This window comes from Papio anubis, chromosome 13 (genome assembly GCF_008728515.1).
Source record: "Papio anubis isolate 15944 chromosome 13, Panubis1.0, whole genome shotgun sequence".
Lineage (NCBI taxonomy): Eukaryota > Metazoa > Chordata > Mammalia > Primates > Cercopithecidae > Papio > Papio anubis.
In genome coordinates, this window is record NC_044988.1 from 25,294,614 (window position 1) to 25,306,930 (window position 12,317).

The following is a 12,317-nucleotide window of genomic DNA, read 5'->3' on the forward strand; positions in this document are numbered from 1 at the left end:
AGAAGAAAAAGTGCCCTTGAATAAACTTTAGGAAATGATTTTTTTTTTTTAAAAAAGAAAGATACCCAACATATTGATAATGTGGTTACATTTGGAGGAGACACTGGGTTTGACTGGAACATGGTCAAAGGGAATTTTAACATTCTTAATTCTTTCATGTTTTTCAAAAATAATGTATATTAATTTGGAACTATATATTAATTTGGAAATAAACTTTTTTAAAAATTCAAATTGCTTTCTGAATGCACTAAGTTCTGCTTTAAAGACTATATGATATTTTTTTTAAAAATCAAGACCAAGTACTTCACATAATAAATAGATAGTATGCCCACAAGGCTGTCTATTTCTGAATTACCTAATCTTTGCATAGTGAACATAGAAATCTTTAGCCAAATTTACAGTTAGTTTAACTACTGACCAACTTAGCCTTATTATATTAATTTCATGAGTAAGGAAATTAAGTTCCAAACAGATCAGAGTGTTCAAGTGAAAAAATATTTACATTTACTTGGTCAATTTTTACTGTTTAAACCGTTTGGAATCTAGTGGATCAGAGTGTTGCTTTCCGTTGTAACAGACTTCATCACATCAGAAATCGTACTCGTTTTCATCCTTTTAAGGAAGTTCAGACCCAGGAAAATTTCCATAGTACCTTAATGAAAAAGATAGGTAGGTCATAAATAACTGAAATATTATACTTTACCCAATCTTACAATTTCTTCCCTTCATTTTAATAAGTATTAACTATCATTAACTATCACATGCTTTTCCCTCATAAATATGGTCTTTTGCAGTGAAAGTATTATTAATAATTCATAGGCCGGGCATGGTGGCTCACACCTGTAATCCCAGCACTTTGGGAGGCCACGGTGGGCAGATCACGAGGTCAGGAGATCAAGACCATCCTGGCCAAGATGGTGAAACCCCGTCTCCACTAGAAATACAAAAATAAGCCGGGTGTTGTGGCACGCTCCTGTAATCCCCAGCTACTGGGAGGCTGAGGCAGGAGAATCGCTTGAACCTGGGAGGCCAAAGTTGCAGTGAGCCGTGATCATGCCATTGCACTCCAGTCTGGCAACAGAGTGAGAGTACATCTCAATAATAATAATAAGAATAAGAATAATTCATAAAGAAGCATGAATATGTGTATTTTCCTTTTGGCCAATAGTTAAAAGGATTTCTAACAGGATATTATTCTAGAAACACCATCTATTTCACTTCATATTTTTGTATAAAACCATTATAATTCTGAGGAAAAAGTGAAGAGAGAAGGTGATATTTGGTAATAAGATAACTTAAAATGTTCTGGAACTAGAAGTTTTATGACTTTCTTTTTTTTTTTTTTCCTAACAGTCTCGCTCTGTCCCCCAGGCTGGAGCGCAGTAGCCTGACCTCAGCTCACTGCAACCTTCGCATCCTAGGTTCAAGCAATTCTTATGCCTCAACCTCCCAAGTAGCTGGGATTACAGGCATCCACCACCACACCTGGCTAATTTTTGTATTTTTAGTAGAGACAGGGTTTCACCATGTTGGACAGGCTGGTCTTGAACCCCCTACCTCAGGCGATCCACCCACCTTGGCCTCCCAAAGGGTTGGGATTACAAGCGTGAGCCACTGCGCCCAGCCATATGGTGAATTTTTTATAAAGACAGGTACCTTATTTTTCCTCCTTCATAAAATAAACTTATTTATATTGTTTTAATGAAATTAACAAAACTTAACCAGTCCTTTCCCTTTTTAAAATAGCTAACATAAATGTGTAACTTTATTGCTTCCCCAGAAAAGATTTAACAGTGGGACGTGTCTTTCCTTTCATCTCCTTTTCGCCTTGGAAATCAGAATGAGAAGGATTGTCTTTGCTGGTGTTATCTTATTCTGCCTCTTAGGTGGTAAGTCGTTAGGAAAGCATAAGTTAAAAGAAAATGATTAATAAATTGTAGAATTGCCATATGACTAAGTGGAGAGTGACCTTAAATAAGGGAATCTGTAAAGTACTGCTGTAGAAGCCACCTTCTCTTGCTCTTTCCTCTAAACGTACTCTTGGTAACCACCTTCTGACTCTAACAGACTCTGCCTGCTAACCTCTGGGTTCAATCTCTGGGCGCTTATAACATGGCCTGAGTAAGCACTCGATTAATAATAAGAGCTCACTTTATTGAGCACTTATACATTCAGGTTCTGTTCTAAACATTTCGTTAGTATTATTAATAATTCATTTAATTCTCATGCTCTTTAAGTTAGGTGCTGTTATTTCTCATTCTATAGGTGAGGAAATTGAGCTGAGAGGTGGTGGACCACATACTGCTATTAATGTCACTAAGCTAGAACTAACCAAACTGGTCCAGAAGCCCTTATAAGCAGGGCAAAGTAAGTGAATTAATCATAACAAAAGAAGTGTAGATAGGGGCCTGCTAACACTTTCCCTTTTATAAGTGCTCTTTTCCACCAATTCTCACAGTCCTCCATAGAGAGAGGAACCACATAAAGAGATAACAGGGAGTTTTCAAATTCCTTTTAGAGAATTCTTAAGGCCTTTCAAACTAGGTAGATGTTCATAATGGTAACCTCTCCAGACAGACATGTGCAAGTGCCATCATGGGAATTCTCCCTCAATGAAGTGGTGAGATGGTAATGAACACAGATGCTCTACATGGTGCCCAGAAGTTAACAGAGCAGTCTCTTAGAGTGAGAGGGTGGCAGAGGAAGGAGGAAGATATGGTGGCTTCTACACCAGTGCTTTACAAATTTAACGTGCATACGAGTCACCTGGTTAAAGTGAGTCTGATGCAGTAGGTCCGAGGTGAGGCCTGAGATTCTGCATTTCCAACAAGCTCTCACGTGATGCTGATGCTATTGTCTGGAGACCACACCAGTAGGAAGAATCTACAGGGCATCCCAGAAATAAATACAATTCAAATATGACTTATGATGGTTCCACACTTACAGTTTTTCAACTTTACGATGGTGCAAAAGTGATATGCATTCAATAGAAATCATACTTCGAGTGCCTATACAATCATTCCGCTTTTCACTTTCAGTACAGTATTCAATAAATTACATGAGATATTCAACACTTTATTATAAAATAGGCTTTTTGTTCGATGATTTTGCCCAAGTGTGTACTAATTTAAGTGGCATATTTAAGGTGGGCTGTGACATTTGGCAGGTTAGGTGTATTAAATGCATTTTTGACAAGATATTTTCAAGGTCGGGCACGGTGGCTCACGCCTGTAATCCCAGCACTTTGGGAGGCCAAGGCAGGCGGATCACGAGGTCAGGAGATCGAGACCATCCTGCCTAACACAATGAAACCCCATCTCTACTAAAAATACAAAAAAAAACACAACCAGGCATTGTGGCAGGCACCTGTGGTCCCAGCTACTCGGGAGGCTGAGGCAGGAGAACGGCGTGAACCCGGAAGGCAGAGCTTGCAGTGAACCAAGATCACATCACTGCACTCCAGCCTGAGCGACAGTGTGAGACTCCGTCTGGACGTAACTCCATCATAAGGGGAGGAGCATGTGTATTGAGACTTGGAGACTTGATATCAAATACTGGGGTCACCAACTCACATTCATAAAGTTTCTGGCCACCTAATATAAATGAGGGAAGCCAGCTAGCTACACAAGAAGAAAAGCTCTTCTAAGGAAGGGTAGCTGGTATGCAGCTGCAGATGTTTGCTGCCACAGAGAAAGCAGAACCCAAGATTGCCAAATCTCCTGATTCTTCAGGAGAAGCCAGAATCTCAGATTCTTAGGAGAACTCTCCCGATTTTTAAATGTTGACAACTAACACAATTTTTGAAAACTCTATGCAAGTTAAACACACCACATCTGGAACACAAGTCTCTGGCCTCTGCTTCCCACACTACCCTCATTACTAAATACAGTGCACCATAGAGTTCTGATTACCCCTTGCAGAGAGGGCAGCAAGAAATTCAAATTGTAGAGCTTAGGTCTCTGCTGCATTTGAAGTCCTCATACTGTTCTATCAAGAATGTGGAAGGAAGCATATGTATAGATGAAAAATCATAAGAAAACATCTTGTGTCTTGGGTGTCATGAGAAAATAATTCAGGGGTTGCATTAATTTTGCTGGACACAAGAAAGAGGTATGGGCAAAAGAAGAAAATTCAGCATAAAGAGAAATTTTGTTGTTGGTACTTACCTGGTTTGCAGGACTGCCCATGAAGTAAGGGGTGGTTATTTTAAAGGATCACATCATCATGATTTATAAGTTTAAATATATGTATATATGAATTATAGGCCGGGTGCAGTGGCTCATGTCCGTAATCTCAACACTTTGGGAGGGCCAAGGGGAGTGGATCACCTGAGGTCAGGAGTTCAAGACCAGCCTGGCCAACATGGTGAAACCCCATCTCTACTAAAAATACACAAAAATTAGCTGCCAGGGAATGGTGGTGGCATACGCCTATAATCCTGGCTACTCAGGCGGCTGAGACAGGAGAATCTCTTGAACCTGCATGAGGCAGAGGTTTCAGGAGAGCAGAAATTGCGCCACTGTAGTCCGCCTGGGCAAACAGAGGAGGCTCCACCTCCTCCCCACCACCCCCAATATATATATATAACACACATACACACATATATATATGAATTATATATGCATTTTAAATAATATGTATATACAGATCTGTCTCTTGTCAGCTCAATAAAGTAATAAGAGATTAGCACACTCAGAATTAATTTATCACATTTAACCTGGAAGCATCAAACTTAGTTGCCAAACTGGAATATATTATGTAGTAGATATAAAAGACATTAAAATTCAGTAAATGTTCAAACCAAAAGAGACTGGAAGAAAGAAATGGGATCCAGGAACATATTTGTAAGTAAGAAAACTGAACAATGACAGCAAAAAGGCCCAGAAGTTATGCAGCACATCATCTCTGTTTCTGCACAGGAAGCACGTCAGGGTCAAGGTTTCTCCCCAGGAAGGAGAAGGCTATGGTTGTTGGGTGCGTGTGGAATGTTCAGAAAGAGAGACAGTCTGGAGAGGAGGGGAGAGAAACTCTGCAACAGATCTCACCAAGGAAAACAGTCCAGGGGCCGGGCGCTGTGGCTCAAGCCTGTAATCCCAGCACTCCTTAGGAGAGGCCGAGGGCGGGCGGATGCCCAACAGGTCAGGAGATCACGAGACCATCCGGCTAACATGGTGAAACCCCGTCTCTGGCTACAAAATACAAGAAAACCTAGCCGGGCGAAAAAGTATGGTCACTGTAGTCCCAGCTGCTCGGAGGCTGAGGCAGGAGAATGGCGAACCTCCCCGAGGCGAGTTTGCAGTGAGCTGAGATCCGCCACGCACTCCAGCTCAAGCATAGAGCAAGACTCCATCTCTCAAAAATGTTGATTGATCATTGATTTTGAATGGAAAGTCTGTCATGCTTAGTGGCAGAACCAACATGAAATTTCCCAAGTGTCTTTAGATGAGGTTGAGCTTGGGGAAAATCATCAACAAAGGTTAATTAGCTTCATCAGCCAGACTGTTTTCTATTAAAAATGATCTCCTCTATCTCCCAACATGGCAGAGGAGATATAAAACACACTGCAGAAAACATCTGGTAAATCCTTCTTTGGGGCCATCAATGAACAGGAGTGACACGGCAGTGGTCATTATATAGTGGAAGATGGAAACTGTGAGCACTCAGAGAAATTCTGGCTCAATTTCAAAAGAATCTTTTAACAATCTGAGCTGTTTTTAATGGTGATCAGTTCTCTATCACTGGCCAAAGCTCCCTGCTTCTGAAAGAAAGATCCCTAAGGCCAGGCGCAGTGGCTCACGCTTGTAATCCTAACACTTTAGGAGGCTGAGGTGGGTGGATTGCCTGAGCTCAGGAGTTCGAGACCAGCCTGGGCAACACAGTGAGACCCCATTTCTACTAAAATACAAAAAATTAGTTGGGCGTGGTGGCAGGCACCTGTAGTCCCAGCTACTCGAGAGGCTGAGGCAGGAGAATTACTTGAACCAGAGAGGTGGAGGTTGCAGTGAGACAAACGAGATCGCACCACTGCACTCCAGCCTGGGCAAAAGAGCGAGATTCTGTCTCTAAAAAAAAGAAAGATCCCTGAATTGGAAGAATCATAGATTCACAAGCATTGGTCTAGATGTTGAGAGCTAAATCATAGCCCCTCAGCTATTTCTCCATATCTAAAATACAAATTATCAAGCCCCACCTTTCATAGATTCTAATTCAGGTTTTGGGGGGCTCTGGGAATCTGTGTGTTTATTCAATCTGCTTAAATAAATCTGATGCACAGTAGCATTTGGAAAACAATCTTCTAGATAATGTCTTCCAACCTTACCAATATTGACCAGTTCAAGAATCTCTGGGCTATTTCTGCATAAACAAAATGAATAACATTTTCGAGCCACTGAGTTTGAGTATGGAAGATAACCAATATGTAAACATTAATGAAGCAATAAGTATTCATGAAGAACTGACTACATATAATGTGCTACCTTAGGCACTGAAATTAAGCCCTAACAGTGAATATGTAGCTGAAATTAAATTTTCTGGTAAAATAAATTTGGTGTGATTTAATTAAGCACTGAGGAACTGAATGAATTTTAACCAGCTGAGTTGTTTAGACCACATGGGCTCCTGTCTGATTACTACAGTTCAAGGTGCTTCCAATTCATAAATATAGTATATGCTTCGAAATTTCCCTCATTAAATTCTCAAAATAAAAAATAATTTTAGCCTGGTGTGGTGGCTCACACCTGTAACCCCAGCACTTTGGGAGTCCGAGGCGGGTAGATCACCTGAGGTAGGAGTTTGAGACCAGCCTGACCAATATGGTGAAACCCCGTCTCTACTAAAAATACAAAAAATTAGCTGGGCGTGGTGGCACGCGCCTGTAATCCCAGCTACTCGGGAGGTTGAGGCAGGAGAATCACTTGAACCTGGGAGGTGGAGGTTGCAGTGAGCCGAGATCACGCCATTGCTCTCTAGCCTGGGCAACAAGAGTGAAATTCCATCTCAAAAAAAAAAATAATAATAATTTACGTAAGGTTTTAGAATTTTTAAAGTATTGCTTACTTCCTGGGGCACAATGGCCCACACCTGTAATCCCAGCACTTTGGAAGGCCGAAGCAGAGGGACCAGCCTGGGCAACATAGCGAAACCCCGTCTCCCCACTAAACATACAAAAAGCTGGACACGGTGGGTATGTGCCTGTAGTCCCAGTTACCTGAGAGGCTGAAGTGGGAGGATCACTCACTTGAGCCCGGGAAGCGGAGGTTGCAGTGAGCCGAGATCGCGCTACTGCACTCCAGCCTGAGTAACAGGAATACAACCCTGTCTCAAAAAAAAAAAAAAAATATATATATATATATATATATACACACACACACACACACACACATATAAAGTCAGAAATCATTACTTTATTGTTTTGATCTCTCTTCCTTCCTCTTTTTCTCTCTCATATCTATCACTACTTTCTCCTTATTTTTCTGCCCCTATACTTGGAGATGTTGGAGGTTTGGTTTGCAGAGCATGCAATCTTGCAATCCCCTTCCATGGATGTCTTTTAGACTTGGGAACCTGCCAGGCAAAACCTGCTCAGTACTGTAAAAAAGTGGTCCACATTAAAGGTAAGTTTTGACACTTTAAAAATTTTAATTAAAATAAGTACAGGGAAAATGCTTATCACAACAAACTTTCATATGCCAGATGCTACACTAAGGTCTTTACCAGGGCTACATTACACCAACAAAACAATGAAAAGAGCTGGATGGATCTTGTCACTATCCCCATTTTATTTATTTATTTTTATTTTTTATTTTTTCACTATCCCCATTTTAAAGATGAGAAATCTGAGACATGAACGATTAAGTAATTTGCACGGTTACACAGCTAATGAGTCTTATAGACAAGATTCAAATGTGAGTACTTTGACTCCAGAGCACACATTCCTAATAATCTACATACTGTCTCATTCACACCACTCACATCCTCACAAAAAAGTAATACACAATTTTCAGAGCCCTTCTAAACTTGGGCCCTGTGCACCAGTTGCATGCCCATGAAGCTGGCCTTCTCCAAAACATAAAAATCCAAATAATGAAACATCAGAAGAAAATACTGGGAAAGATTTTAAGTTTGAAAGAAAGGAGGTTAGCTAGGTATGGTAGCGCACACCTGTAGCAGTCCCAGCTACCGGGGAGGCTAGGTGGGAGGATCACCTGAGCCCAGGACTTTGAGGCCACAGTGAGCTGTGATCACGCCACAGAACTCTAGCCTGAACAATGGAATGAGACCATGTCTTGAAAAAAAAAAAGAGAGAGAGAGAGAGAAAAAGAAAGAGAAAAAAAGAAAGAGAGAGAAAAAAAAGAAAAAAGAAAGAAAAAAAAGAGAGAAAAAAAGAAAGAAAGAGAGAGAGAAAGAAAGAAAAGAAAGAAAAGAAAGAAAGAAAGAAAGAAAGAAAGAAAAAGAAAGAAAGAAAGAAAGGAAGGAAGGAAGGAAGGAAGGAAGGAAGGAAGGAAGGAAGGAAGGAAGGAAAGAAGGAAGAGAAAGAAAGAGAGAAAGAGAAAGGAAGGAAGGGAGGGAGGGAGGCAGGGAGGAAGGAAGGAAGGGAGGGAGGGAGGGAGGAAGTGAGGGAGAAAGGAAGGGAGGGAGGGAGGGAGGGAGGAGGAAGTGAAGGAGGAAGGAAGGGAGGGAGGGAGGGAGGGAGGGAGGAAGTGAGGGAGGAAGGAAGGAAGGGAGGGAGGAGGAAGTGAGGGAGGAAGGAAGGAAGGGAGGGAAGGAGGGAGGGAGGAAGGGAGGGAGGGAGGCTCTTTAACATCCAAAATCCAGACCCAGCACAGTGACTCATGCCTATAATCCTAGCACTTTAGAAGACAAAGGTGGGTGGACTGCTTGACCTCAGGAGTTCAAGACCAACCTGGGCAACATGGAGAAGCCTTGTCTCTACAAAAAAAAAAAAATACAAAAATTAGTCGGGCATGGTGGCTCGCACCTGTTTTCCCGGTTACTCAGCATGGAGGCTGAGGCAGGAAACTTGCTTGAGCCCAGGAGGCAGAGGTTGCAGTGAGCCAAGATTGAACCACTGCACTCCAGCCTGGGTGACAGAGTAAGACACTGTCAAAAAAAGAAAAAAAAAATCCTAAACCCCAAAGTTGTAACGGAAATAATGAATACATTTGAATATATGAAGATTTTAACATTTATAAAATGTGTGATAATTCCAAAATGTAAAAGATAAGGAATTAACTGGGTGAAAATATAAGAAATATAGCTAACAGGGAAAAAAATTAATATTTATCCAGAATAAAAAACTTCAAAAACAATTTTAAAAAGCCCAACAATCGTAGAAAATATAAGAAATATAAAAAACAACAGGGAAAAAATTAATATTTATCCAGAATAAAAGCTTTGAAACAACAATTTTAAAAATTTGAAATCAAGAGTAAATACCTTATTAAAAGTGGTGGTCCCAGAAGAACAAATATAAGTAACCTACAAATATAAAAGCCTGCTCAATCTTGTTAGTAAAAATCAAGGAAATGCAAATTATGAAAACAATATAATATTTTTAACCCATCAGATTGGTAAAAAATATGAAAGTTTTATTATATCAGGAGTTAGTGACAGTATGGGAAATGGGAATGCTCATGCATTTTCAATGACAGCTTAGATTGGTTCAGCGTCTTTTTAGACAATTTGTGAATTTCCATTAAAATTTTAAATAAACACAGCCTTCGATAAAGCAATTCTATTTCTTGGTATCTACTGCAGAAAAATATTTATATTTAACACATTATCAAGGTTATCATTGCAGCATTACGTTTAATAGCAAAGTAATATAAATGACCTAAATGGTCTAGGCACGGTGGCTCATGCCTGTAATCCTAGCACTTTGGGAGGCCGAGGCAGGCACATCACCTGAAGTGGGGAGTTCGAGACCAGTCTGACCAACATGGAGAAATCCCATCTCTACTAAAAATACAAAATTAGCCGGGTGTGGTGGCTGTAATCCCAGCTACCCGGGGAGCTTAGGCAGGAGAATTGCTTGAACACGGGAGGTGGAGGTTGCGGTGAGCCAAGATGGTGCCATTGCACTCCAGCCTGGGCAACAAAAGAGAACGCCATCTGAAAAAAAAACAAAAGAAAAAGAAAGAAATGACCTAAATGTTCATCTATAGGGAACTATTCATTAAACTGTGTTATACGCAGGCCTTTGAGTGCTAAGCAACACTCAGAATGAACTAGATCCCTTTGTTAACATGGAGGAATCTCTAATATATATTGAGTGGGAAAAAACTCAGTTGCCAATAAGTACGGTCAGTATACCACTGATGAATAAAAATTCACAAAACAATTTTTCTGTGGAATTGGAAGGAAAGAACAAAAATTAGAGGGGATCAAAGTTAGTTTGGAGAGAGGATAAGAATCATGGCGTAACATCGCAAGGTGTTTTGGTATTAAGAGGGTTACTTGAGTTCTGTTCAGTCTTTCTAGTCTAGGTCCCCTCTCTAAGGTCAGTTCTCCCGTCTGCTAGTCACAGCCCGTTCTTTATGGAATGGGAAAGATATTCAGACCCCCTGGGCCCATGAGATATTGGCTCTTCTCTTCCTGAATGTGGCCAGAGTCATCTAGCCAGATGGACACCAGAATTAGGATTAAAATACTCTACGTATAAGAAAGAGCCTGGAAGCTTATTCAACAAAATATTAACAATAGTTCTTGATGGGTCAAAAGCCTGGAATGACTACAATGTTGGGAAGAGCAGTTTCCTGATTTGGGAATTTTGCCATTCACACTGATGCGAAACAAACAACTGAACTTCATGCTTTTGATAGTTTTATCAATAGGGTTTCTCAACTTTTGCACTATTGACATTTTTGGGCAGGTGAATTCTTTGCAATGGTACTGTAGGATGTACAGCAGCATCGTAGCTTCTACCCACTAGATGCCAAGAGCACCTGCGACCCCACCCTGCCGCCCCTACCAGTTCTGATAATAACAATGTCTCTGGGTATTACCTGATGTCCTGGGAAAGGGAGAGCAAAATCATCCCCAGCTGAGAAACCACTGTTTTGTCCAAGTTAGCAATCATCACGTTTTGCTTTGGGGAATTGATCCTTTTGTCCTCCTACCTACAACTGAAGCTGGGGTGGTAGACTTACAGGATGTTACTGTCACTTATTTTGTACTTGTGTGCATTTTTTGTATTTTCTACAGTGAACATGCATTACTTCTTTAATCGGGGAAGGAATTAAGTGAGGTCATGCATACACCTCCATTTCTGAGAGGCACTTAACACATCTAAAGGATGCTTCTGCACATTCAGCCTTTTGAAAAATTCACGACCTAGGTAAAACTGAGGGATGATTATCAGGAAGCTTCAAAACAGCTAGCACTTCAGAAATTCTACATAGTCAATGGCCATTGCATGGCTTTTATAATCTCAGTTTGAAAGCTTTTTTGTTTTACGGTTTCAAAGCTTGTGTATGCAATGTACCCAACTACAATAGTCTAAGTGGGAGCTCTTAAAGGTAAAATAATGAAATGAACCATTCTTAATGGTGGACATGCTAGATTCGTATCTTGATAAAACTAAAGTTTTTGCTTAGTATTCTTTTTAACCTAATAGTTATCTGCAGCATCTGAGGTCACATAGGTTGCACCTCCCAAGAAATTTCCTTACCTCTTTTCTTTCTGTCAGGTGGCATTGAATGGTATTCAGTTAAAGGCTGCACAAAGAATATAACAGAGTGCTTCAAGAGAACTATCAAACGGCATGAACTTGTATCTACTCACTGCTGCCATCGTCCTTTGTGTAATTTCTGAGTCAGTGGCCCATATCTAAAATGCTTGGCAGATCAATCAGTCTCGAAGCCTGACCTGGCTATCACAAAATGATGGCTACTGGCAATTAGCCCACTTCAGAAACCTCAGACCCTTGTAGGTGGAAGGAATTTTGGTCTGAAATTGACTTTGGTTTTCAGTATTCCCGATGTCTCCCCCACCACCTCCAACTCATCTGAGAAATATCCCTTTTAACACCGTTTCTGTCCTCTCCTCCTTCTGCTTAATTTACCTTCCTACCACAAGGCTACAAAGAAGCGAAAATGTTAATGATTCTCCAAGTCAAACTACCTGCAGGTCACCTCTGACAACTTTTATTTCCTCAAATAAAATCCTACAAAATATGGTTACAAATGTTTCACAACACAATAAGTGACCTGAGAATATTCATTTGGTTTCCAAAGCAAACTGCCTTGCTCCTTTGGGGTGGTTTATGGTATAGAAGAAACTGATTTAACATATACTATAGGAAAAAAAAAAAAAAAAAA

The 12,317-nt window shown here is 40.5% G+C and overlaps 1 protein-coding gene across 1 annotated transcript; it reads left to right on the plus strand.

Annotated features, from left to right (window-relative positions):
* Positions 1-538: 538 nt before the first annotated feature.
* C13H9orf57 (chromosome 13 C9orf57 homolog) lies at positions 539-12,317 on the plus strand. The gene is made up of 4 exons (XM_031654139.1): positions 539-669; positions 1,781-1,889; positions 7,491-7,613; positions 11,687-12,317. Exons 2-4 carry the CDS (start codon positions 1,841-1,843, stop codon positions 11,809-11,811), a joined length of 297 nt encoding a protein of 98 aa, XP_031509999.1. The 5' UTR covers positions 539-669; positions 1,781-1,840; the 3' UTR covers positions 11,812-12,317.